Raw genomic sequence first — 27,332 nt, 5'->3', positions numbered from 1 at the left:
ACTGTAACTCATATGCACCTGACAAATAATGGGAATCCACTGCTCAATTACAGACTGTAAGACTTAGAAGACCCATACTGTATGTGTCTGCATGGGCTGGCTGAGGTTGGGGTCAGTCCCTTTAAGAAATAATAAGGTGTTTTGTATTTTGGTACCGTTACTGACTCAATAGCACCTTGTTCTCGACCACATCACTTAAATGGAAAACATAACTTTAAACAAAAGAACCCTAGCATGATTTATTGCCACTGCAAAACATGTGTGGCCTGAAAACTCGGCGTCAGTTTATTTTAAGAATGAGAATTCCACAAAGCAAAAGTTACATAGCTGTGAAGTGTCTTGGTAAATAATGGTGCAAACACATCCTGGATGCTGGGTTGAAGATTGTTTAGAATGGCTATTTGACCAATCAAACTGTGCATTTTTTTTTTTTCTATAACCACTTCTAAATGTGTAAGTGGTTAAATGTATTCATAGTTTGTCTAATGTTGCCAGCTTTGTATTTCATTTATTTATCATGTAACAAAAAATAAATTATGCAAATTAGAATTGTTTAAAATACACATGTATGGAAACATTATATGATAGCATTAATGTGTGTCTCTACCTCAAAAATGCAAGACCAGATGCTAGGGAGTCATTTTTGTATTTTGTGTAAATGTGGTGTACTCACATATGCGGATACACAGATTTTGCACAGGTGTTACATATCACTGATCATCCTTATTGCTATCGGCACTATTCACCAAAAATTAAAAGAAAAATGGACAAACACACACAAAACAGAGGGACACAGGTCCTTGGATAAAACATTTTTTTTATTTACTGCCATTCCTATTGCTTCAGACAGACAAGCTGTGGCGCAGGGAGCACAGAGTGGTTCAAACAATTCAATGCTACTGCCAATCTACAAACAAATCTCTCTGACAACAACATACAAAAGAGACACAGCAAAAGAAGAAGCAAGAAGAACATTTGGCAACCATTAACATCTTGAAAAAACCTCAGAAGTAAAAAAAGGAGTGCATTCTGCATTTTTAATAGTAAACAGCATCTCTACTTCATCATGAACTAGATAGAGAAAGAAATCAAACGAAGAGGGCTGCTACACTGCTTTGACGTCGGCCCCCTTTTCCACCCTTTTTAGCTTTTTTGAAAGTGGATTTTGTCAGAAGCGGCGGATCTTTCTCTCGCTCTCTCGGATGGCCTGCAGCGTTACAGGGGAACGAGGTGCTCTACACGCTTTAAGAGTAATTAAAAGCGATTGAACAGCTGTAATTATGAGAAACGGCGGTTGTGTTCCGGGTCATTCTATCAACACTGCCTTTCATCAGAGCAGAGGCGGAGAGGCCCCGCTGCTAGTCTCTGTTTCTCCATATGCACATCTTACAGCACAAACAACTCGCAGCCTGGCTACAGGCTCACACACTCTATCATATTCATACACATATGCCTTCACACGCCCATGCGGCTGAGAGCACGTACACACACACACAGATACACAAACAAACACATACACGCCGGCGCACAATCTAAAACGTACTATATACACACGGCTAAATGTACACATACAAACACACTACATATACACCTTCATGTGGTCATACGTAAATGTAGGAAAGCACAAGCACGCACACGTATTCCATGCACACGCGCACACATTCACCGAGATATTGCACAAGCACACCGTCACACTGTAAACACAACACATTCGACATGTTCTCCATTGGGTGACATTCATAACTTTCATAACACAATCTTTCTTTGGTCTCTTCAGGCTCATTCCACTTCTGAACACAAAATAAAAAAAAAAGGTTTACACCATACTGTTAAAGTGAAGAATTCAATAAAAGTGAGCAAAGTGTCTTGTTGTCTTTTTTTTTTTTTTTTTGTAACATTCTATACTGTAGTATAACACTGTTATGAGAAGTTGAAAAGCATACATGTACTGTATGTAGGCTACTGTACTGTGACTACTGAGAATGAGTCAATCCATTGACAAAAGCAAGGCTGGGTTACATGAGATTAAGTAACGGAGTACACGGAAATAATAAATAGCTACACGGTGAATGCTAACACTGAAATGCAGATTCCACCTATGTTTCGTTAGACCACTGAGAGACTAGTAGCTTGGTGCTAAGCTCGCTTTATAAGCATGTTACTGAAGCACTACTGTGGTTTTGTTGTGGTGGTCTGGTTGGGTAGCCAGTATCCTTCCAGCCAAAACCAAGCTGGGGTGGGTGAGAAGCCAGAGGTCAGGGGTCATTGGGTGTACAGGAGGGTGGGGAAGGGAGGGCTGCGGACGCCCCAATCAAACGGAGATCAGTCTTGATGTGATCACTACTGAGCTGTCTTCTGTGGTCGGTCCCCTCCTCTGATGTGGAAGGGCCATTCGGAAAAGCTGGTGGGTTTTTTTCTTTCTCTCTCTCGCTTTCTCTCACACTCATTCGTTCACACTTTCACTCCATCTTTCACATCCTGTTGGGAGAGGAAATGGACACAACAAAACGCCAAGTCAGTTTTAAAAAATGGCATTTTCTTTGAAAATTACCAATCATGATAACTTTTTTTGTTTCTAATGTTAGGGTTGTCAAATGTGTTCTGTGACGTTAAAGGGTAGGTTTGGTATTTTTCAAGTTGATCCTCACTCTGCTGCAGCTTCTTCCTAACCTTTAAGACAATCCAACAGGGCTCTGGTATTTGGCCTGAAAAAAAACATAATCAATGTCTGTTTCTGAAGACAGGAAAAAGTAGCGTTGTTTGTGTCTATGTGATTTTTGTATTACTCAGAGCAAGTTTTGAACAACTGCTGATCATTACTGTGTTTGGATCTGACCGCAGTATACCCCAAACATCTGAACTTCTGCTGAGCACCACCGAGCATTTCAGAAAGTTGTTGATAGCATTACTCAACCCTGACAGCAGCACGCATGCGTGGATGTATTGATGGTAATGCATTACTGTAAATGTTGAATAAATGCTGTTGGAAGGCACAGAAGCCAAGACGTATTTGAGTGTACTGAGTTTTCTATCTCTTTCCATTTCAAAGTATATTTCTGATGGTTTTTGAAGCCAAAAACAAGTGCCCTGTTGGATTGGGCATGAGGCTAGCAAGAAGCTGCAGCAGAGTGGCAAGTTTCTTGTCACTGAAGCTAGTGATATGGTTGTGCTTTGTACAATTATGAACGATGGGCATAAACATTTTAATAAGGCCTGTGTTGAAAAACGCTGAATCAATCCTTTACTATTAGATTTATGTTTAATAATAACCTTTAGTAGAAGCTGATTCCAGCTATGCCGCTTGGCTGGGCAGTAACATCCTTCCATTTACAGCCTTTCTATGTGACAACAAGTGGTTGAGATGCCTTGGTTCAGGCCGGAGGCCACGAGGGGCCCAGGCTACACACTGCAGTGACTGATCAATTCAATTCAATTCGTGTCAATTTTATTTGTATTGTGTCAAATCATAACAAAAATTATCTCAAGGCGCTTTAAAGAAACCCAACAGATACTGGCCAAATCCATGGACCAAAATCTCCCGCAAGAGCAAGCACAAGGTGACAGTGGTGAAGGGTTGAGAGATGGACAGAGAGATGGAGAGAGAGAGAGAGAGAGAGAGAGAGAGTGAGTGACAGAGAGGAGGGAGGAGCACATTGCAGGACACAGAATAATGATAAACTTTTAATTATTAAAAGGACATATTTCCCCACTTAAAGTATCACAGGGCCAACCTCCAGAGGAGTGACTCCACCCTGTTGATGATGTCAGCCAGGTCAAAGGGCAACGGCATGCTGTGGTCATCGATGCCCCAGAAGGGCCGGTCCACGGGGGCTTCCTCAGGGGGTAATGTCTGAGCCAGACTGGAGTGGCACCTGAGGTGACAGGAAACAAGCACACCCATCAACTCCTCCCCATCATCAAACCAAACCAACTGGTTGACACTCGTCAGCATTAGAACTCATGTTTAAAGAGAAGGCTTCATTAGTTTCCAGGATCTTGTTCTATTATCAATCAGGATATTGACAGAGCTGAACTGCAGTATCCTGCTGGCATTTGATAACAATATCGAATGCAAGTCAAAAAGGTATGACGCTAATATTCTGCAAACTGAATTCAGGTCCTTCCAAATAGTTGTTACTTAATCCGACTGCAAATGCATCTGTGGAGGGCGTCTAAAAATCCCAAACGTTCCTTTGAAAGTCGGCTCACAATAGCTAGTCCTGGTCGACAACTGAGGGATTGCAGGTGAAGATAAACACAGATCTTTCTATCTTGTCTTTGTGTATTGACTGATGGGGCATTTGAAGAGGTCGGTCACAGAAATGTCAAGGGCTTATTTGGTCAGTGCCGTGTGTGTGGGTGTGCACATGCATGTGTGTGTGTGTGTGCACACGTGCTTTTATTTGTCTCTAAACACACGGGGTGGGTATCGTGTGTTTGACCAGAGGGCAGCCGGCTTGTGTTTCCTGTTCCTTTTATGACTCCTAATAATACTGGGTCCTGCAGGGTCCAATTAGACCCTGCAGGGAGTAAGAGTGTGACTGTAAATGTTTCAGCGTGCGTGTGTGTGTGTGCCTGTGTGATGTGTCTGCACCTACATGTGACGTGCTTTGGGGAAAATAGGCAATGGATTTTGGGAAGTGAGAGGGAGAGAGAGAGAGTGAGTGAGAGAGAAAGAGATTAGTGATGAGTCAAGGAAGTGTTTTAAAACCGTAAATGGGTGCAGCAGCATCAGGCTGATGAGCAAGCCACATATCACATATTATGATTAATGCCTCATTCATCCTACCCAAACACAGACGCACACACACCCACATACACGCAGACAGCCAGATTCTTTCATTAGGACATCACTATTGTTGGAGTCATGGTGGGAGCAGTGAGACAAAAACAGCCTTCTGATGCTGCGACATTATGCTCATATGATTAATCATCTACAGTAACTCTGTGCTTTTGAGCGTTTGGAGCCAAAATGGCTTCTCCTGTGGGTGCCGCAGGCGTGAGCGACGTCTTTTGTCGAAGCAGTGTAAATATTTGCTGAGGTGACTCTGTGGTGCACGACGCTGTCATTGTAAATCTGCTCCCTGCCTCTGACAGACGAGGGTGACCTCTGACCTGGTAGTGCAAGGGGGAGGAGTGGAGACATTTACTGTGTATTTGTGTGTGTGTGTGTGTGTGTGTGTGTGTGTGTGTGTGTGTGTGTGTGTGTGTGTGTGTTCATATGAGAATGGGCATGGGCATGTGCCGGTCCCAGAATTTCCCTCTACAGCCAGAGGGCCACTGATTTTCCTCATTTAGTCATTATTTAAAAGAAGCTGGGGTCTGTCCTGTCACATCCCTCTCCTTACACTCTACGTTGTCCCCACCCTCAAAACCTCAAACCTCCCCACACACACTTTCTTTATGGCCCCCTGACTACAGGAGGGGACAGAGTGGACAGGGAGAGAAGGATGGGTGGGTGTAGGAGGGAGTTATGGGTGGGATGAAGGGATGTTAAAGTGGTCAGGGGGCTGCCACAATTTGCGGTTATATATTTTCATCGGAGCCACTTAATGTTCAAGTGGCCCTCGGACTAAGTGCTGCATTTTGGTGCGGTTAGCCCTTTCAAGAGCTGCCGCATTATGGCGGTGAGGAGCAGCATTAATATCCACTGTTCCAATATATCTTCTGCGCTCTGGATCAGGGCCTGATAATAGCATCTGTTAACATGCACTAAGTACCATTATGTAGCACATCACTTCATAAATAATACGATTAGGCGACCTTGGGGCTTTGCGACGAGCCGTGTGTTTAAATGTTCTCATCATTTATTTAGGGTGCGAATTAAAGGAAGCGCCGCTTCAGAGGAGGAGGAGGAGGAGGAGCAGGAGGACATGGCTGGCATACATATCCACAGAGTGGGGGAGATCGGGGGAGAGAGAGAGAGCTACAAACTGACCCAGACAACACACGTACATACACACACAAAGTGAGGTTCTGCTGACATCAGCGTCATGACACCACAGTCCATGGGAACCCAGGCCTTTGATTTGGTCTGATTAAGTATTCATGCAGCGCAGCTATGAGAGAAAACACTAGCCTCTTTTCTGCTCCCCTGACTTAGAATGAGAGGCTGCACGCTGCAAATATCTGACCAGCCACATTCGACAGAGCAGCTCCATTTATCTGACAAGGGATCTGACAACATTAGCTTGCAAATAGAAGGCTCCTGGTTTACCAGAGATACGCAAGATATCAAGAGTGGAGACCTATCAAAGATAATATAGCGTAGGCGAATCAGCACCCATTTTTACACCACCTACCACTGTTAACAGAGTGCCGTCCCTTGACTGCTAAAATGGAACCAAACAAAAAGTCAATATGAAGCGAGGTGCCTTAAGCTCTCCAGGGCTCTTGCTAGAAATTCAGTGTAAGCCACAGTGGCGTACAAACAAGGCTCACCAAACCATTTTCCCATGGTAGAACAGGCCGCCTTAAAGTTAAGGTCAAAGACAAAGAGGTGTGTGTGGGGGGTGTGTGTGTATGGAGTGGGTGTAAAGAGGGAGAGAGTGTGTGTTTGAGTCTGGACTGTTCCAATGGATTAACCCCAGACAGATATGGGCCTAACTATCCCATCTGGCGCTCGGTCAAGAGAGATTGGCAATACAATCACTCATTTCAATTTGCCCTGAAACCCTATAGCCTGGCAGGCCCCCGCTCAAATGGTATGCTAATGTGAAAGGTATCTGGGATTCTATCGCCTCTATTCCACAGAGGCCTTTCCCTCCATGCAGCACGGTGCACTTGAACTGTGGCTGGGGTAGGAGCTCCACGGCCCCGGCTGCAATAAGGGCCTGAGCCCCCTTGCGCTCAAACTAACCACTTTAGCTAAAGTGAGTGTTAATTATGGACAGGCAAAGCAGTCAATAAAAGGTTAATGTAAAAGTCAAAGGATAAATTCCTTTAAGCATTGCATCATTCCACCATCTCTGCGACCAACACGCTGCTCGCAGGTCTCCTAATCAATACGTTTTACTGTAATGCGCTCCCCATCGATTTCCTCCCCCCTCTTCCACGCCCGGGCTCCATCGCTTGGTCAAAGAAAAAAAAAAGGGAAAGGGAGAGAAAGGGAGGCAAGGGAGAGAAAAGAAAATGAGTAAATAAAATGATTAACCTCAGTTTCACTCTGTTGTTTCACTCCCCGTCTCTCTCTGAAAGGCTTGTTAGAAGAGTGCAGGGCGATGCAATATCATCACGGCCATCGCCATCATCAGCATCATCAGTTCACTCAATCTCTTGTCGGTGTGTAATTGTGTAGCAGTACACTCATGCAGGGCCATACATTAAAAGGCCCTCTGCTCTTAACAGGATGGAAATCCGCCTAATAGACAACATCAGTGCTTCCGACTCATGCAATTACACTGATAAATGCACAATTGTGTCAGGCCAAGTGAAAAAGGACCCACAGAATGTAGATAGGAGACAACACTTATTGCATTATTGCTCCAGGAGGTCATTTGTAACCCCATGGGACTAGACAGCCCAGGCTGTGTGATTCAGGACATCATCTATGGAGAAAGGGTGGAGTCGCACCACACTGATGGAAAGCTTTTTGGAAGGGATTCACCGTGGCTCAGATATCTTTCCTAAAGTTGTTTGTGGCTCGACTGCTTTATGAGAAAGCCTTGGCAACCGCCTTCCAGTAGGTGCAACAATGTGGAAAATGTCTCTTTGATCAGCTATTTGAGTTATGACAAAAGTAACTTACAGTACCATGATTGTATACATTTTGAGTATGGGTAAGTGACTATGAATCAAATCCACATTAGCTTTACAAAACTAAGAAAAGCCTTGGTAAAGGTGCAGCGATCCGTAACATCAATCAATAATATGTGTGAATACTGAGCTGTGTATGCCTGCACTGATCAAGGGGAGCGAAATGTCTCAGATCACCTGCTTCCTCATACTCTTGTTTGCGCTGCACCCAATCCTCCAGCAGCTCCTGTGCAGGTGTGAGTTTTTACAATCTGTCTTGGCAACTCGAGTGCCTCGATAGCTGAGAATGCAATCAAACAAGTCATGAAAAAACAGGCATGTGTCTCATAAATCAGACTGCTCCTGAAGGTGAGGCACGCAATCACGTCCCAAGGAGGGGGAGAGTTGGGGGGGGGCACATCTGTCTTCATATATATCTTTATACAGTGTTATGTAATAGGTGACAGAGAGAGAGAGGGAGAAGAGAGAGAGGAGAGACCATATCTATCTATGTACACATCTTTCTACTATGTTGTGCAAGATGGATCTCGCTGAAGTCATGTAGAGGGCAGTACGACAGTGAGACATTCAGCTGTGAGGTGTACAGCTTTGAATCTACACCTACACCTACTCTAGTCAGGTCCCAAGGCTCCTCTGAACTCTCTTAGTTGTCCTCCCTTGTGCCTGTGAGCAGCGGCTCAGACCCCACTGCCACATACAGTGCCAGTGCCACCACTCCACAGCATTAAAGATAAACTGGTGCAGAAAGTGAGGCAGCCAGCCAGCCAGAAAGCGTGGGCAGGGCAATGTCTTAACCATTTCCTCAGGATCAATCGAACGCTATTGTGTCTGCAGACAACTGCTGACTGTACACTTTGTAAGTGTGTGAGGTGGGCGAGTGTGGAGAGAGGGATGGGGGTGGGGGGGAACATCAAATGCGTGACATATGTTTCTTTCATTTTGATTCCCTCTAAAGAGCCCAGGCTAATAAAACTAACATCTGATGCACTCTTTTTTTTCCCCTTTAATTAATGGTTGTGGAAAACACACAAAAATGCATTAGCACGTGGGGAGGGGTGGGGGTGTGTGCAAAGGGTGCGGGGGGGGGGGGGGGGGGGGGGGGGGGGGGGGGGCGCTGCTGGCTGCTTTCCTCCCTCCCCCTCAACGTGCCACCACTGCTGCTGGGAACAATGATTCTGCCAGGGAGCAAGGGTACCTTTGGGTGGGGCAGTGCTCTGCCGCGGCCACCCCCTCAGACTCTGTGAGGTCTGACTCTTGCCAGCTGCAGTCTGGACTGCTCATTAAACCACATGAAACAAATAAGGCTCATTTTTGGCGCCTCCAGGAGCCGGTGCGGAATGCTGGGACCCGAGTGCACGTTGGGTCAGTGCTGTCAGAGTTAGTCGGAGTCTACGGCAGAGACAGAGGGGGCTCATCATCCTCACACAGCCCCTGCCTTGTTTCACACCCTGGGTGTTTGATGTGGGCTGGCTGGGTGCTGCGTCTAGAGCAGGGTGAACCAGATGTAATAGAAAAACACACACGCAGCCAGGTAGCCTCTAAATAGCCTTCATAATTGGAGGCAATAAAACACTATTGCAGTCTGGAAGTGCAAAGGAGGCAAGCCCCCTGAACTACAGCTACTGCTCTCAAAAACCAGGTGGACGTCCATTAGGTGCTTAACAGCGTAACAAATTACCCAACACCACGGCCTGCTCGCTCTCCTCCTCGGGCTATGGGATGGAATGTGGCCTAATGTCAACAGAGGTGCAAAATTTACGAGCAGACAACTTTTGTTCAAATGCAATCAGGTTCTAATAAAAAAGAGACAGGAAGAGGACAAACAGATAGGGCCCTCCTGGCCGTTTGCTCTTCTGACAAGGGGCGGAGAGATGGATCATCCCCTAAGGCTCTGGATCAGGAGGTGTGTGTGTGTGTGTGTGGTGTGTTTGAATGAAAGAGACAGAGAGACAGAGAGTTTGTGTTTGTATCTATCTGTGTGTGTGTGTGTGTGCGTGTGCATGTGTGTGTGTGTTCTAGGCTGATTGGGGAGGGATGAGGGCGGCTGAGGCTCTTAGCCTACTAACCACCTGTGCTAGGCTACAGGCTAGCTCAACCAAAGCAGTTGGCTCAAAGGAAAAGTAAAAAACAAACGTTTGCTGTAGACCGTGCCTGTGACACCCTGAGGACAACACTTAAGCAGGGACCAACGCCCAGCCCAACACAACAACCCCCTCCATCATCATCCCAAACGAGCCACATGTGACCAAATACCAGAGTGAAACATTTTGATATATGCAGGCGAAACTAATTAGAGTTGGTTTTAAAGAGACATTGGAGTTTTTCCTGATGACGCTGTTTATTTATACAGCCCGGGAGAGAAAATGGAGCAATAAGAAGACTTGATGGCTAGGGTATAGAGGTTACAAGCCTGCGAATGTTTGCACTTTTTCACAGCCTGGAGTTTGAAGGCTGTAAATCCTCCGTTAGGGAATCAGGAAGAAGGTTACTGCGGCACTGGGAGCACTAACTCTTAGTCGTCCAGAGCAATGGCATGCTGTTGCTGTGAAAACTTGTTGTTCTGTGAGCGTTCCTGTAAAACGATCATTTTAAACCCCCCTCCACCCCCACCCTCCCTCAGCGTTGCTGCCTTGTGGGCATCATCTGAATGGTGCAATAATGCTGGTGATGGATGAGGCTTGCCTTGACAGCTATACAGTCAAGCCACTGGCTGACACCTGACCCCAGTCACATGATAAGGTCGATCCAACATGGGCACAATTCCCACCTGTCTTCAGGTGACAATAGCCGGGTCACGCTGGCCTGGCTAATTATAGACTATGGTACCTCCGATTGCTTGGTTACAAGACATCCCTTTAGCTCCAGGGGAGGCGGTGTTAAGTTCTGAAACCTTTATGTAAAGCTAAACTGTGAGACAGAAGCTTTAAACTGCTGCGGAACAGATATTGAGTTTCAGAAAGGTGTATATTAAACTGTTTTACAAGGGAAAAAAAGGGAAAGGAGAGACTGAATTTGCTGTTCCCTTAAAAGAGCAATGAAAACAAACACAAAACTCTTTGGAGGAGGAAACAAAGCACGGCCCTGCTGTCATTTGGTTGAATTTTAGTTAGATTTTGTCAAGATTTTATACACAAGTCATGCCTTTTAATTGCATTATATAAGCAGCTCAGCAAGCCAGTGCCATAGAAAGTAAAGATGCCATAAATCTTAAAAACAATAAATTGGACAGGCCTAGAGTAAATACAGCCATCAAAGCAAACAGTGATATTAAATATATACTCAACTTGTTGTAGGATCCTACCATTCAAATAAATATCAAACAATGAGCTTAAACATGTAGTGTACTTTTACCTTATGATTTTTTAATCTTTTTTTTTTTTTTTTTTTTTTTTACATATGCTGTTCATTGTTTATATCACCTTTCTACCTGTTGTTTGCCAACCTTGACCTCTGTTCTTTGTTACTGCCATGGCCCAGTTTCCCCTTAGGGGTCAGTACTTCATCTTATCTGATCTCATCTGATATACATCCACTGTTACCATTTTGTCAATCAAGTACTTAAGTTACCTGCTATTTTTTACCCTGTTTTGTTTTGTGTCTTATCAATCATTTCATAAGAGTAGCTGTCACAGTTTTCCTAATGAAGGATGTCTGTTTAATCATGGAATAAAACCTTTTACTCATTGAAGCAAAAACACATTAACATTTATTTAAGCACTCGCAGCCTCGCCGCTGGCAATGGAAAATATGACAAGTAAAACTAACACTAATCAAAAGCTCATCATTCAAGTTTTTTTTTTTTTTTTTTTTTTTTTTTTTAAAGTCTACAGTTGAATTAGGCTTTGGGGCTGAAACCACACAGTTCTCTGGAGAAAATGTCTTATGAGTCAGAACAGTAATGATGGGTAAACGAGAGTAACCACATTGACTGACAGATTTGTGAAGGGGGCAAATTATAAAACTAGAAATCCTACTGACTCATCCCTGATTTGTTTTTCTCATTTAACCTCTGTATGAAGCAGTAAATACTAAGGAGTGGCACAGAAAAGGGATGTTCACTCATGGTCAAACTTCAAAGACCAAAACACGTGCGACTTGTTTTACCTACAGTATGTGATGAATTCATTCTGAAAATGTCTGGGTGGCTTTCTCTTACAAGTAGCATCTTCCCACAGGCATTGGCTGTGTTTTTTTTGGCAAACAAACAGATACAAGGAAAAGTCCCGGTGGCACTTTTCCCGCGTCTGAGAACGACCTGTGTGGAGTTTCTGCGTCTACGTGTGTGTTTGGGTGGGTGTGTGCATTCATGCATGCACATGGATGTTTTATGTGTGTGCGTCTGTATACTTGTGCGTCCATGCCAGAGGATTTCTCTCTGCCAGGTGTTTGAACTTCTGCATCACCTGGTGCTCCTGCTGCGTGAACACGAGTTTTGTTTCACCCTATTAAGTAAATAGTGTAATTAAAGGGCCTCGGCATTTAAAACGCTGTGAACAGCCAGCAATTTGTTTGGAAGAGCAGCCAGGCCAAGCCCTGAGGCACAGCACCGAACAGGATGCAAAGAGTGCACGCAGTGAGCCAGGGAACGCAGGAGAATGGAGCCTGTGTGTGTCTGTGTGTGCACTGGTGTAGGTGTACACACCTGTGCACATGTTGGTGCGTGTGTGTGCGTAGGGGTGTGTGACAAGTCACTGTAAATCACTCACTGAACTTTTCTGTGGTTAACAGTGCCAGAGTAAAAACAAGGTGTTTGTGGTCTAACAGGTAACGCTGTACTTGTGCTAATATGTACACCTTAACTTTCAATGAGAAAGACAAAATTGTGTTTTGCAGCTCCCAGCCCTTTGTCTACAGTGACAAAGGCACTGTTCTCATTGTTACTGTTGCATGATGTGCCAGTTATTAAAGGGCGGTATTCTTCAGTTAATAGACAAGGGAAAAGGTGTGAAACAGAACATGTGTATCATAGTGTGGTGGAAGTATTTATAATTCTGGGTTTGTAAGTTTGTGTGTAGATTGCTAAAGCAACAGATCAAGTTTCTATTAATTTTATCAATGAGTGCTTTACTATCAGTGGAAATCAATGGCAAAACACTAACGAAGCACAAAGCAGATTAGTAGGCCAACTGTGTTGTGTTGGCCACTGCAATTACAGTTTTGTAAAGGTGCATGTGAGCTATGTTGGCCGCTTCTGGGGCTATGCAAGAGCCACACACACAGATGGCGTATCTACAAACGCATTCTGACAAAGAAGTATAAATTGGCCTTTTGATGTTTTGCCATACAGGAGAATGGTAACACAAAAGCCACAAGCCAAGCAGAATAAGGATTACAATTGAAGCAGTAACAGTGATCAGCTCTCCCCTTGGTTTCCTCTCTTGATGATTCCATCACTCCACCTCCGCTGCTGCTCGGCACGCTCCATCCAAGAGAGGACACTTCTTTACTGATGGAGCCGCCATTACCGCTGATCCAGAGTCAGCTGCGGGGGAGTCGGAGAGGGATAATCTCATTCTGAGCTCTGTGCGAGCCCAGATGGCTGTGCTGAAAACTCTGATCCCGAACCTGCTTACAGCTCAGTTGTTGTGGCCACATCTCCAAGTCCACAGTTTAACCCCACCAGCCCCCAACCCTATCCTCCCCGTTCTCTCGACGTCAGCCAAGGTCATGAACACACAACTCGAGAGGCGAGAAGAGCCAGCGGTCAAGTGCTGCCAGAGTAGAGGGAATTAGATCTGGGCTGAGCGGCCCTCATCTGGCTAAGCCTGGTAAGTAGCAAGACTAACAGGCTGAGGCATGATGATTTGGCCGTGTAAATGCACACACACAAACATACACATACACACAGACACACGCATGTGCGCGCGCGCACGCGCACACACACACACACACACACACACACACACACACGCACGTATGTAAACTTTGATGCAAGCAGACCCACATACACACATACACACGTATATAAAGAAACACATATAAAGACATGCACACAAAAGTAGAAACACACACACAAACGCGGAAGGACTCCGAGGGCTACAGATGGTGTGCCCTGGGCCCGGTGGCTGGGGCTCTGAGTGAGCTAGTTTTAGCTCAAGTGTGGAAGCTGCCTCGACACACAGGGTTGAGGGGTTGGGGGCGGAAGACAAAGAGCAGCGGAAACAGAGGATGAGGGGAAGAAGAGGAGGAGGAGGAATAGGGGCGGAGACTAACTCCTTTCACTGTATGGGGGCTCCAAACATTTTTATGGCAACATCAACATTTCACTGTCCATTCGCCTCTTTACCTAGCTCCTGACTGCCACCTTCCCTGCAATGACACACATATTACTGCAAGCGCACACACCGCCAAAGCACAGACACACACACACACACACACACACACAAACAGCCTGGGAGCAAGCGGCCACTTCAGCCTTAATTCCGCCTGACTTCCGCTGTCCGCCTGGCAGTAGATAGGGAGGCAGAGGACAACAAGCTGTGAATACGGGAAGAGACAGAAAATCATTGAGAACCTTGCCTTTATGAATCTTTGATGAGAGAGAGTGGGGGTTGGTGGGGGCTTTGCCTCTGGTTAAATCAGAGCATAGCGTGTGTGGTGTGTGTGTATGACTGCCAACAGAGGTTGAAATAAACAGGGCCTGGACCGGGCCCAGACAACTGCAAACCCCAGAGTCGGGAACATTTGTCCCTGCAATTAGTCCCTGTCCTCTCCGCTCATGTTGCAGGTAAGTGGTACTGGGGACTAGCAAGGCGGCTATAGCTATGAGTGCCTGAGAGCCACGGAGGGGTTGATGGTTGACATGTATCCTAATATTATTTTATGCTCCTGTGCAGGGTTAATTATAACATCTCAATTTACAGCATGATCTATCTTTTGCTTCAGATTTTGGATCCTTGTCTCGCCATTTTGAATGATTTGGATAGTTTAGCCTCTTCTCTGAAAATTTGCATTTGCTCATCTTGTGACCATGAGTGGACCGCAGCTAAACTGGAGGCAGGCACTGTTGCCATTTGCTAGGCTGTATGCCCACAGTGCAGAGGCCTGAAACAGCTGAAAGGAGGAATTGTATGATGTATTTGTTGCGATTTTATAAATTACACACAAAAACAATACTCTGAAAATAACAGTGTTTTTCCAGATTTTTTTCTATTTTTTCCATAGATTTCCAAACCTGGAAATGATAAAAATCATACTCCACACTTTTTCCTGCTTTTCTAGACTGCGTAGGAACCCAGATACAAGACAAGAGTCATAATCAGAGTGAATGGGAGTAATCTATCTGATTACAGAAAATCTCATGACAAATATATATTAACAAAGAGGTAATACAAGAAACATGTACAGCTGCTTTGACACCTGATTTTTCAAAAACTATCACTAATTCCCTAATTCTACCAATAATATATAATCAGAGCTTTACACTGGTCCCATGAATATGTTTCAAAAGCTTCCACTGCTGTGATGCAGCTTGACATCTCGTTGATTACTGTTCTTACCCCTCCCCAAAAATATACTTCTACTACTACTACTACTATTAATACAACTACAAATAAAAATAATAGTAATAATAATAAATTGGGGTCACAATGAAAAAACATTTTGAGAGCCTCTTACTTCCTTAGTTTTATGTGTTCCCTGGTGAAATAGGTCTTTCCAAAGTCTACACCAGCGGGTGAAAAATGTGATGATTTCAACAGTTACAATTTTTGGTCACAACTACTACTTTCTACTGAATTTTGTGAATTCGTGAATAATAATTGAATATTCTACCATGTTATGTTAGCTAACAAGTTGAAAAAAATAATGTTTTATTCATTGTGACATCAAAATGGATCAAAAGCGCACTTCTCGATGCACTATGGCAGTCTCCTGCAGTACAACTATGGTGGCTGTCACTGAATGTTAATGTGAAAGTTATTGTCGTTGCTCATGCTGTAATGGAAATTAGCGGTGCTCCATGGTGTGGACAGTGCAAGACAATCAAAAAAACTGTAATGCTCAACAGCTGAAACACTGGCTGTAAAATAACGCTTTGCCATTGCAATGCGGCACAGCAACTAGAGCTCGTTTCCGTCATAGCGTGATCAAACATTCTGTGGCAGCCAGCTTGTGTACCAGCCAAATGACCATTCAAGAATATTGATTTCTACAGGGATGGCCATTCTATCCATTCTAGCTGCGCAGCTGCTATGCTAGTCCTCAGCCTAGAAGACATTTTGTGTCTTACGGCTGCCGTTGCTGGTAATAGCCTCCATTTCTCATCTGGGAGAGGACCAGTTTTACATACAGTAATAACTCTGGCTCTCAGCCATGATAAACGACATGTAACTATGAGCAAGCAGAAAAACAGACAATATGGCGTCCTGATATGCTGTCCTACACAACAGTTTCTTAATTAACAGCGATATACTATGTCACAATGTCTTGTAAGTACATACTAGCTTGCAATTAAAGTGTGGCAAGTTGTTTTACATCCACACCCTTGTGTTTTTCCTTCTTTCTCTGTTCTCTTTGTTTTACCTTGACACCTGCAATGACTTCGGAGACATAAAAAAAACCCCGCTTGTGATGACTCAGCTGGGGTTGTTTTAATTAAAAATACAAGACGTGTTACAACAACCCTCCACTACCTCTCTGGAACTGCTTGTTAATAGATTGTGAGCAGGTGCCAATTTTCCTCTCAATGTTGGTCGGGTTATGTTACGAAAAAACAAGCAGAGCCGCATAGTAGCTTTATCTTATCTGCCACCTGTGACAGCTCAGAACTCAGAGTCATCCAGGAAGCTCTGCTCATGTTAATGTGTCACCGATGAAGCTTTTTGAACACTCGCTTCATCCATCTGTCAGTGAACACAGAGGTGCTGTGGAGTGACTTTCAATCAAAGGAGGACTCGGCGAGGATATGAACTCTTAAGCAGATCAAAAGTTGCCTTGACTTCCATCTATATCTGTCAGGTTCAAACTTTACACTTCACTACACACCTTGATCACATGTAGCAACGTACAGGGACAATCGCAGGCTGCCGGCTGGATTAATCTACTTTAAACTTGAATTAACACACACACTGTGCTCTCTGGGATCCTGTGATGAAGGTGCTGGATTGATTGATGCCTCCAGTGCCTTTTCTCACAGCTTGTAGACCTGTCATATGGTAAAAATGTTCAACATTAGCTGAGATGTGACTTATGTCTTCCTTCAGCCTCAAGAGAACACAGTGGAGCACTGTGCCAGGGTCAGGGTGGGTCCTATTCAAAACAACCATGTGTCTAACAGTGCCCCCTGATGGTTCATGCATGTCTTATGCCAGGGAGGTGTGGCAGGTAGTGGAGTCAGGAAAGGTGACACTCAGGAAACTTCACCAGTTATCATACAGAGCCTGTTTTGGGCCTTAGCTGACTGGTGGCAATTTTAGTCTATTTGCGCGCGCACACACACACACACACACACACACACACACACACACACACACTGGTTGCAGGCAGAGAGATGTAAAAAGAGCACTATGTACCAGAATGGCTAACCTGTGGTCTTATCTGCTGGACAAATCAATAGCACTGTCTGAGAGCAGAGCAGACTGTGCTGGGGGGGAGCTGCAGGGGTAACCCCTGGCTCGCTGCCCCCCGGGACCACCTGGGGGGGTACCTGCCTGTCTCCTCTCCTCTCCCCCCACCATCTTTTCTGCCTGAGCGCTGCTCCTCTGCCACTACACACACACACACACACATAAACACACACTTTTAAGTGTGTTGACTTTGCCCCATATATACTCTGACACAGGCGTCCCGTAATGTTTCCAGAACCATCTACTTTATACAGAACAACATGGAACTCAAATCATTTCCAGTGTTAGACTACAGATGCAGACACACTGAGATGAATTGAAATGTGTGCATGTGTAAACACACAGATATGTACGGACACACATGCACACAAATGTGCACATACACCCATGCACAATAATGTCTCCTGATGCCCTATAGTACATCCAACACAATGAGTGGATGAGCGAACAAATGAACAAATGGCTTCTTCATGTAGTGGTCCTCCACACTGGGGGCCTCAGGCACTGGGAGCGACCCCCCACCCTTCCCCTAACCCTCACAGCACACACCATCAACCCTCAACTGTACAACAAGAACATAGAAACAAAGACCCTGAAAAGACAGACCTCAGGACACCAGCAGCAGTAAAAGCAACAGCCCTCTAAATCCCAGAAATTCAATGCTCTAAAAAGCAGATGCCCTTACCCTTGTCTCTCTCCTCCTCCTCTTGCTGTTACCTGCTTACCTTCAATCACGGTTAACATCACAGGACAAGAGGTAGAGGGGGCAGGAGGAGGGGAGACACAAGTCTCCTGCACAATGCACTTGTCTGGCAGCTGCTCACTCTGACATTTGAGGCCATGGGGACCTTGTTGAAAGAGCAGATGCTCACAGACGTACAGGCACCGGAACATGGCAACTACAGCATAAAGCTGAAGACAACAGACACCGCCATTTGGCATGTGTACGAATATGGAAACTTGTCCATTGTACGCGCACACACACACACACACACACACACACACACACGAAGGAGTGTATTGAAAATGTGCATATTTCCATATACACACACCATGACAACAACTGGTGGAAAATAAGCAAAAATAGACACACACACTCAAATAGAGAATCAAAACAGAGCAGACACACACAACACATGATGCTGTTGGAATGAAGACATATACGCACATGCACACACACACGCACATTTAAATAGAAATACAACAAGCCAGCAAAACATGGCTGAACTATATGTGCACTTTGCAAGCACTACCAAGGGATACCTTGTCTTAATGGCCCAGACTTCACCCAACCTGCAACCATCACTGATGCAATAATGTGGATTAGAGGGAACACAAAGGTCAGGGTCAGAAGAAAGTCAGAAAACAGGCAGGAAGAGTGATGTGGGGAAGAAGAGCAAGCAAGGGGTGATAAAGGGGTAATATGGGAAGAAGAAATCGAAACAAAAGACAGAAAGAAAAAAAAAACAGTAAGAAAAGTACAGAGCAGGCAGCATCATGGTGCATCTCCGGGAGAAAGGAATTGGTTTCCGCAGAGGACCGCGGGCAGTGTTATGGAAATGGGTGGCTGGCAGGTTCCTTGGCTGACTGTAAACAGGATCTTGGTAAGGCATATAGCCTCTGGTGTGGCCCACAGAACCTGGCGTCATGTTGCAGTGTTACGTCGCACTGCAACACTCCCAAGTTCCCTCATTCTATCTCGTCTTTTTCCCTTGCTGTAACCTGCCCAAACTCCGTTCGTTAGAAATTTATGAAGGAGGGGGTTGGCGGAGGAGCGGAAGCGGTATGCGCACATCCTGACACCAAATACATGACATGTTCCACATGTCTTCCCATGAAACTACAAAGAGCCCTTTTGTCTCTACAAAGAAAGAGAAATGTTTAAAAGTAGTAGGGGCATTCAGTGTGCTGCATCACTTTGTGAACAGCTGTAAACCAGGTAGAAAATGGCATTGCTGCTTGTGAGACTAATCCGCTATTAGAATAGCTATGAGTGCTACTAGTCAAGTCAAGTCAAGTCATAATTAAACTGTTCAGTTTATGGACATTAAATTTCCTGGCAGCAGTGACTTCCGGTTGTGCCAGGGTACAGAAGGGATGCACTGCCAAGGGGGTTGGTGAAAGCAGGCCAAAAAGCTAGCCAGGCGCTAAGTGACCTTGGCCATAAAAAGGAGTACGATCAATGCACTCAGAAACCTTGTTCCAATATCAATATGGCCCCAGGCCTCTGCATATTACTTTACTAGCATTCAAGCTAGTCCCTTTGCAGATGTTCTCTTCATAATTTCCCAGTCTCTTTTTTCATTCCCTTTGGATCTACCCTGTTTTGTGTGTGTGTCTGTCCTCATGCAGACGTGTGTGTCTGCTAGTCTCCTCTATTGCCCCTCCACAGTATCTGGCACAGGCCTCTCTGTTTCCTCTTCCAAACAGCTGTAGCTGGCACAATTAGGCCTATATTATCTTTGCCATGCTGCGAAACAAAGTGTGATGGCGTAATGCGAAGCCTTACACAAAAGTAAACAACTTCATCTTGTGTCTGAAATATGTGTCACTGCGATTGTGCTAAGCTGCCCATCGACACAACCGTGTCGAGTTGAAGAAGCGTCTCCTAATTAACGAGAGAAAGCGAGAGAGAGAGAGAAACTATCTCCTCCACAGCTCTCCTTCAAACAAACACTTCCTACGGGACCCCATTGTTTGGACTGAGGCATCATGGGTAGCCTTATTTACAGATTTTAATTGCTCTGGTGATCTGTGGGTAAAACACCCCTGTCGTAATCACCCCACAATAGAATTGTTACTCTTTCTGACAATTGTAATAAAATGCTCTACAGCATCCGGGGGAAAATGAGGCAGATGGAGATGGGGGGGAAAGAGAAAGAGAGAGATTGAGAGAGAGAGAGAGAGAGAGAGAGGAGAAAAGATAAAAAAAAAACAGGAAAAAAGAGTAGAGAGAAAAGTAGAGAAGAAATAAATATGGAGGCAATACTTTGGATGCAAATCATCAGAATGTTGCTCCCATTTTCTAGGCAAGAGAAACTAATCCGAGCGGGCGGGAAGCAGGGATGAGGATGGGGACTGTTGTCCCCAGAAACGACTGCTCTCCCACCTCAAAGTGACAACCGTGAGGAGCTCACCGTTCCCAGACCTCAGGAGCGGAACCACAAAGGAGACATGTACCGTTACCATCACACACACACACACACACACACACACACAATCAAACACACAAAGACTGGGAGTGAGGAGGTAGGTCACCTACAGGCAGAGATTAGCGTCTCTGCGGCTGAGGTATGAACATGGCACTGTCAACTCCAAACTGCAGCTGTGCCTGCTGTGGGAGGAGCCAGCAAAACTAGCACACATGTATTCTCACACTGCTTTAAGACAGATGAGAAAACATGAAGTGCTGTGAAAGTCAATCTGAGATGAGAGCATTTGCTGCTTTAGAATCAAAAGAGGCAATGCATGGTGCAAAAGTGAAAAAATGTATGCCAAAATTTGATAACATTGATAAATGTGGCACCTATGTGTACAAATATTTCACTGATGAACAATTTCAATTAAATTTGTTAATTATCTGTAACAAATGCTGTATCTCAACGGTTATGACTTTTATAATGGTGATACTAGGAAAACAATCAAGTTCTAGTTCAGTATAAACCTGGAAATGAAATTCTGAACATTACAGAAACTTTACAACCTGACTGTTTCTATTTCATAGCTACTGAATGACTTTTAGGACACCACGGTGGCTCAGTGGTTAGCACTGCCCCACATCAAGGAGGTCCCAGGTTCGGATCCCAGCCCCGGTCCTTTCTGTGTGGAGTTTGTATACTTCAGCCTGTACCAGTGTAGGTGTCCTTCAGGTGCCCCAGTTTCCTTCAATAGTCCAAACATGCAGAACAACTGCATTTGCAAATCAAAATTGTTCTAAATAGATGTTAATATGTGTGTGAGTCTGTTTATCTGTGTGTTCACTGTTTATCTGGGATGGAGTGGCGCCCTTTCCACAGTGTTTCCCTGCTTTCCGTCCAACACATGCTGACATAGGCTTCAGCCCCTTTGCCATTGATAAGGAATGAATAAATTGTTTTTCCTACTTTTTCTTAAAAATGATAGATAGATAGATAGATAGATAGATAGATAGATAGATAGATAGATAGATAGAGTACAACTATAACCAACAACAAATTATGGCTTCTCACTATAGTCTTTTCTCTTCATTCCTTATGAGAAGCAGAGAGGCTCCTCTGTTCAGTGAAAAAGCCTTTCTTACTTAAGTGTGTCAAACACTATCCCATTATTATGGCTGCTGATAAAGGTAATACAAACACCCTGTGCATCAAAGGTCCATGAAAAATTGAACAGCCAATCAGCTGGCAATTATGCTCTTTAATCTCCTGGAGGCAGCCAATAGGGATGTGCCTCCAGTGATGGTCGCCTGAAGGGATTCATGCCTTCAGTTCTGCACATTCCACAATCCAAACACTTACTTTGCATTATGCTCAGCTCAGGCTAAAATAAAGTGCTGGCAAAGTTTCTAAACCGCTTTACTTTTTTATTTGTGAAAATACAGCATCTCAAGTATTGATACGTTAAAGCCAGATAAGTTCATTGGTCTTTGCCTCTCCTGGGTTATTGATCGTTTAATGGCAGTCCAACTGGACATGGAGACACCATGTTCATGTTCCCAGGAAGGTGATCAATCGCTCATTTAAAGCAACAGGATGTGCTAGCACAGTATTAAGAGGAGGTAAATTGTTTTATCGTGATCAGAGGTTAAGACTATGTGCAGTTGATCTCTATTTGTCAGTACCAGCTGCTCCATGCTGATACAAAGTTATTTCAAAGTACTCAATTATTATGGATTACAACTTCAAGTTACACATCAGTCACTAAAGAAGTGGTTATTACAGGTGCAACATGAAAATGATGATGATATGTGAGGGTGGCTTGGTGCTTAGAGAGATGATCCCAAAACTACAAGGTCACAGGCTGGATATGTGCAAAAGCCAAGGAGTCCCACGCTGAAGAAGGGTCCATGGGCAAGTTGCGTGTTTCCCGATGTGCTCCCCATGTACAAAACAGGGGAAATGAAAACACGTGATTATAAGGTGCACTAACAAAACAACTAAAACTACTCATTATGTGGTCATCGTATTTAGCGCAGCGCCCTTGTGGCCGCGACGGGGCCCAACAGTTTGATTTCTGTCACTCCTTTCCACACTGGCCTCACAAATACCAATTCCCTCCCCATTCTGATCGATGGGCACATGGAACTGCTCAATGCCAATGATTCTCCCCTGTTCTTAATTAGAGAAACACGTCAGATACAAATGACATCTCAAATCAATCGACAAGTGCTGAACGAGGGAACTGAGGTCATGTGCTGATACAACTTTCTGTATCTTCCTCTTTATTCGGTTTTCCCAACATAAAAAAAAGAAAAGAAAAGAAAACATCACAGCAACATATTTTCAGAGAGGAACCAAAATAGCTTTGAGGCCTCATACGTTACATGTGTTAATCAGTCCCATGCCAAGCTCCTCTCTGGATTGCAAATTAGTTAGAAACGCAGGCAATATAATTACCAAACAGAGGGCCTAAACATGCTGATGAAAAAGAGAGAGAGCTTTTATTATTTCCCCTTCTCTTCTATCCCTTACATCCTTTCTCCTTTCTTTCCCTCTTTCCAATCCATCTCTTTTCTCCTTCATGCTGGTGGATGGATGGATGTTGACGTGTGGGCAGGAACAGGCTGAGAGGCTCCTTAGCCGCATGACTGAGTGTATAACTAGCAGCATTAGTGAACGCCTACACCCACAGAGACCATCACAGAAAAAGGTACTTAGTACTGTATGGTGTCCAGGGAAAACTGTCGCGAACGATGCCTGTCGTAATGCAGAGTAAGGGCTGCTTGATCAGAGGCACTTGAATCACAGACAGAATGTGAGCTTAGGCTACTGACATTATTGACTTTTCTTCTTTCCCTCTTCTTCTTTCTTTCTTTCTTTCTTTTTTTTTTTTTTTTTTTTTTTTTTTCTTTTTTTGGACACTGGCTAGTACTCATGGCACAGAACACAATTATGGTTGCCTGATGTAGAGGGGAGGGGAGGGGAGAAAGAAAAAGAAAAAAAAAAAAAAAAAAAAAAGGAAAAAAAAAAGTTTAAAAAAGAATAAAATAATATGAATGGGGAAAAAAAAGGCTCATGTATAATTGTTTTTTTTTATTTTTTTATTTTATGTTCATATGAATAAGCTGCATGAATTTTGGTTAATTTGTCATATTGACAATATGACGTTATTTTTTTTTCTTTCTCTTTTTTTTTTTTTTTTTTTTTTTGTTTTGTTTTGTTTTGTTTTGTTTTTTTTACACCTTTGGACATGCAGGGCCCTCTCCTTTTCTTTTTTTTTCTTTTGCCCCAACATATGCAGCAGTCGGAACCTGTGGTTGCCATTAGGGCCACTTTAGTTAAATACCACTTACCTTTCTATGGCTACGTGTGTGTGGATATGTGCGTGGGTGTGTATGGTTATGTGTACTACTTGTTTGTCTGTTTGTTTGTCTGTTTGTCCAGTTGGTTGCTCTTGCTCCCCTCCCGACATACACTGCTTCTCCTTTTACCAACTTCCCGAAATTCTTCTAAATGTACGGTGATGATGGTGACCTCTCATCCTCGTCTGGAGATGATGTTAAGAGGGAAACTTCCATAAAATTTGATTGTGACAGTTTAGAATTTGAAACATTTGTGTATACTGATTATAAAGCTCAAAACATGGTGAATGAAATTGATCCTGATAATAATTTTTTTCTTGCAAATACTAGTAATGATTGTAGTTATTACACAAACACAAAGTTTAATAGAAAGATTAACTCGGAAAATAAAATATCACTGATCCACTTCAATAGCAGAAGCCTATATGCAAATTACGACTCCATTATACAATATCTAGATCAATTTAATACACCATTTAGTATAATAGCCATCTCAGAGACATGGTTGAACTCTGAGAAAGGTACAGATTTTAATATAAGGGGTTACGAAATGTTTTATATGAACAGACAAAATAAAAATGGAGGTGGTGTGGCATTATATGTCGATGAAAAAATGGATTGTAAACTGGTGGAAAGTATGTCAATGGTTGTGGAAGATGTGGTTGAATGTGTAACTGTTGAAATCTGTCTGAACAAAAAGAAAAATATAATTGTAAGCTGTATTTATAGGGCACCAGGAACAAATGTGGAGGTATTTAAGGATTGGATAGAAAAAATATTCTCTGTAACAAGTCAAAAGGATCTTTTTATATGTGGGGATTACAACATTGATTTACTAAATTCCAAAAGCCACAAATCGACAGAGGAATTCATTGATATGATGTTCAGCATGAGTCTATATCCCAAAATAACTAAACCCAGCAGAATAACATCCCATAGTGCTACGTTGATAGACAATATATTCACTAACATACTGGAAAACAATACACTAAGTGGTCTTTTGCTTAATGACATTAGCGATCATTTACCCGTGTTTATAGTATATGATGTTAATTATAGTAAGGGCAGGGATAATAACAACAACAAATATATACGAGTAAGATCTGATGAATCGATGAACGCTTTCAAAAATGATCTAATTGCTCAGAACTGGGAATCAATATATTATGAAAACGATATTGACACAGCGTATGATTCATTTCTGGAAACATTTATGGCACTGTATGACAAAAATTGTCCAATAAAAAAATATAACAATAAAAATAATTTCATAAATAACCCATGGTTAACAAAAGGGTTAATAAATGCTTGTAAAAAGAAAAATCTTTTATATAGACACTTTATTAAACATAGAACTAATGAGGCTGAATCAAAATACAAAAAGTACAAAAATAAATTAACCAACATTATGAGGAAGTGTAAAATGGAATACTACACTAAATTACTTGATAGAAAAAAAACAATATCAAGGGTATTTGGAAGGTACTCAACAGTGTTATCAGAAATGGATCAAATGGTGTGAGCTATCCAGATTATTTTATTGAAAGCGATAAAACTATAAACAACATGGAGGATGTGGTGGATGGTTTCAACAGATTTTTTGTAGGGGTTGGACCTGACTTGGCAGAAAAAATCAGGGTACCAACGGATATTGAGGCACCCGAAGAATTAGTTGGAAGAAACCCAAGCTCCATGTTTCTTTATCCTGTAGATGACAATGAGATGTTGGACCTCCTAAAGAATTGTAAAAATAAAACATCAACCGACTTGAATGATATTGATATGTCAATAATCAAGAGGGTTGCAGATGGAATTGTAAAGCCATTAACACACATTTGTAACTTGTCCTTTCAATCCGGCAAATTTCCAACAAAAATGAAAACTGCAAAAGTAATACCATTCTACAAATCAGGGGATAGACATTTGTTCACAAATTATAGGCCCGTCTCTCTACTTCCTCAATTTTCCAAGATATTAGAGAAGCTATTCGCTGCTAGATTAGACAGTTTTATTGAAAAACATAATTTGCTGATAGATAGCCAATATGGATTCAGAAGAAATAGATCAACTTCTTTGGCATTAATTGAACTAATTGAGGAAATAACAAATTGTATAGATAAAAAACAGTTCGCAGTAGGAATTTTCATTGATTTAAAAAAAGCTTTTGACACCATTGATCACACTATATTAATAAACAAGATGGAGAGATATGGTATTAGGGGAATTGTACTGAAATGGCTGAGAAGTTATTTAAAAAACAGGCAGCAGTTTGTACAAATTGGTAATAATATTTCATCTGCTAGGGAAATTACATGTGGAGTCCCTCAAGGGTCAGTATTAGGACCGATTTTATTCATTCTGTACATTAATGACATTTGTAGAATATCCACTATCATGAAATTTGTACTTTTTGCCGACGACACAAACATTATTTGTTCAGGGGAGAATGTTCAGCAGCTTTTGGAGGAGATCACGCTTGAAATGACTAAGTTGAAAAATTGGTTTGATAAAAATAAATTGTCACTAAATCTGAATAAAACAAAATGCATGCTATTTGGAAAACGTAAATGCGACAAACCAATACAAATTACAATAGATGGCGTAAATATTGAAAGAGTGAACCAAACTACATTTCTTGGTGTGATATTGGATGACAAAATCTGCTGGAAACCCCATATAAGTTTTGTTCGTTCTAAGATGTCAAAGAGTGTTGGTATTATGAAGAGATCTAGACACTTGCTTAATCAAAGGTCCTTGCTTATTCTTTATTACTCTCTTGTATTTCCTTATCTAACCTATTGTGTGGAGGTGTGGGGGAATACTTATAGATCAAACTTGCTCCCTCTGTTCATACTACAAAAAAGAGCCATCAGGACTGTAAACAGTGTGAGGTTCAATGAACACACTAACCCACTGTTCTTGTCATCATCTATGTTGAAATTTTGGGACCTAGTTAAATTCAAAACTGCTCAAATCATGTACAAAGCAATAAATAATTCTCTTCCGCACAACATACAGTGTATGTTTTGTGAAAGGGAGGGTAGTCAAAGACACAATCTAAGAGGGAAACTTAAATTAAAACAACCAAGTGTAAGAACGACCCTTAAAAGTATGTGCATTTCAGTCTATGGGGTAACTCTATGGAATAGTTTGGAGGATGAGATGAAACTTAGTAAAAATATTAACGAGTTCAAAAGGAAATTCAAAACTGGAGTGTTTGATAGGTACAATAGGCAGGAGAGCGATTATGAACATCGTTGATGAGATGATCGGGATTGGGGAATGCAATGGCTAAGTGTGTGGTTTTGTTCGTTTGTTTGTTGTTTGTTTTGATAGTTTGTTGTTGTTTTTTTGCTTTGCTTTGTTTTCTTTTTCTGTTTGTGTACTTGTATTTGTGGTGGCTGGGGGTTGGAAACGGATAAGCTTACTAAGCTTCTTCCAACCCCTTTTCAGACCGTGTAATATTTGTATTATTATCTGATCAGTTTATTGTCTTGTTGTTTGTTGTGGTG

The 27,332-nt window shown here is 42.9% G+C and overlaps 1 protein-coding gene across 2 annotated transcripts in view; it reads right to left on the bottom strand.

Moving 5' to 3' along the window:
- Positions 1–821: 821 nt before the first annotated feature.
- The window catches only part of fto (FTO alpha-ketoglutarate dependent dioxygenase), a 139,559-nt gene continuing 113,048 nt past the window's right edge, over positions 822–27,332 (bottom strand). The window contains exons 9-10 of one of the 2 annotated variants that reach the window (XM_030080095.1): positions 3,711–3,872; positions 822–2,478 (exon numbers count right to left, since the gene is read on the bottom strand). In XM_030080095.1, coding sequence (XP_029935955.1) covers positions 3,719–3,872 — 154 coding nt within the window. In that variant the 3' untranslated portion in view covers positions 822–2,478; positions 3,711–3,718. The remainder of the gene's footprint in view (positions 2,479–3,710; positions 3,873–27,332) is intronic. The other variant, XM_030080104.1, reaches the window with a different exon arrangement.

The sequence above is a fragment of the Myripristis murdjan genome, chromosome 3 (genome assembly GCF_902150065.1).
Source record: "Myripristis murdjan chromosome 3, fMyrMur1.1, whole genome shotgun sequence".
Taxonomy (NCBI): domain Eukaryota; kingdom Metazoa; phylum Chordata; class Actinopteri; order Holocentriformes; family Holocentridae; genus Myripristis; species Myripristis murdjan.
This window is presented reverse-complemented; position numbering and strand designations above follow the sequence as displayed.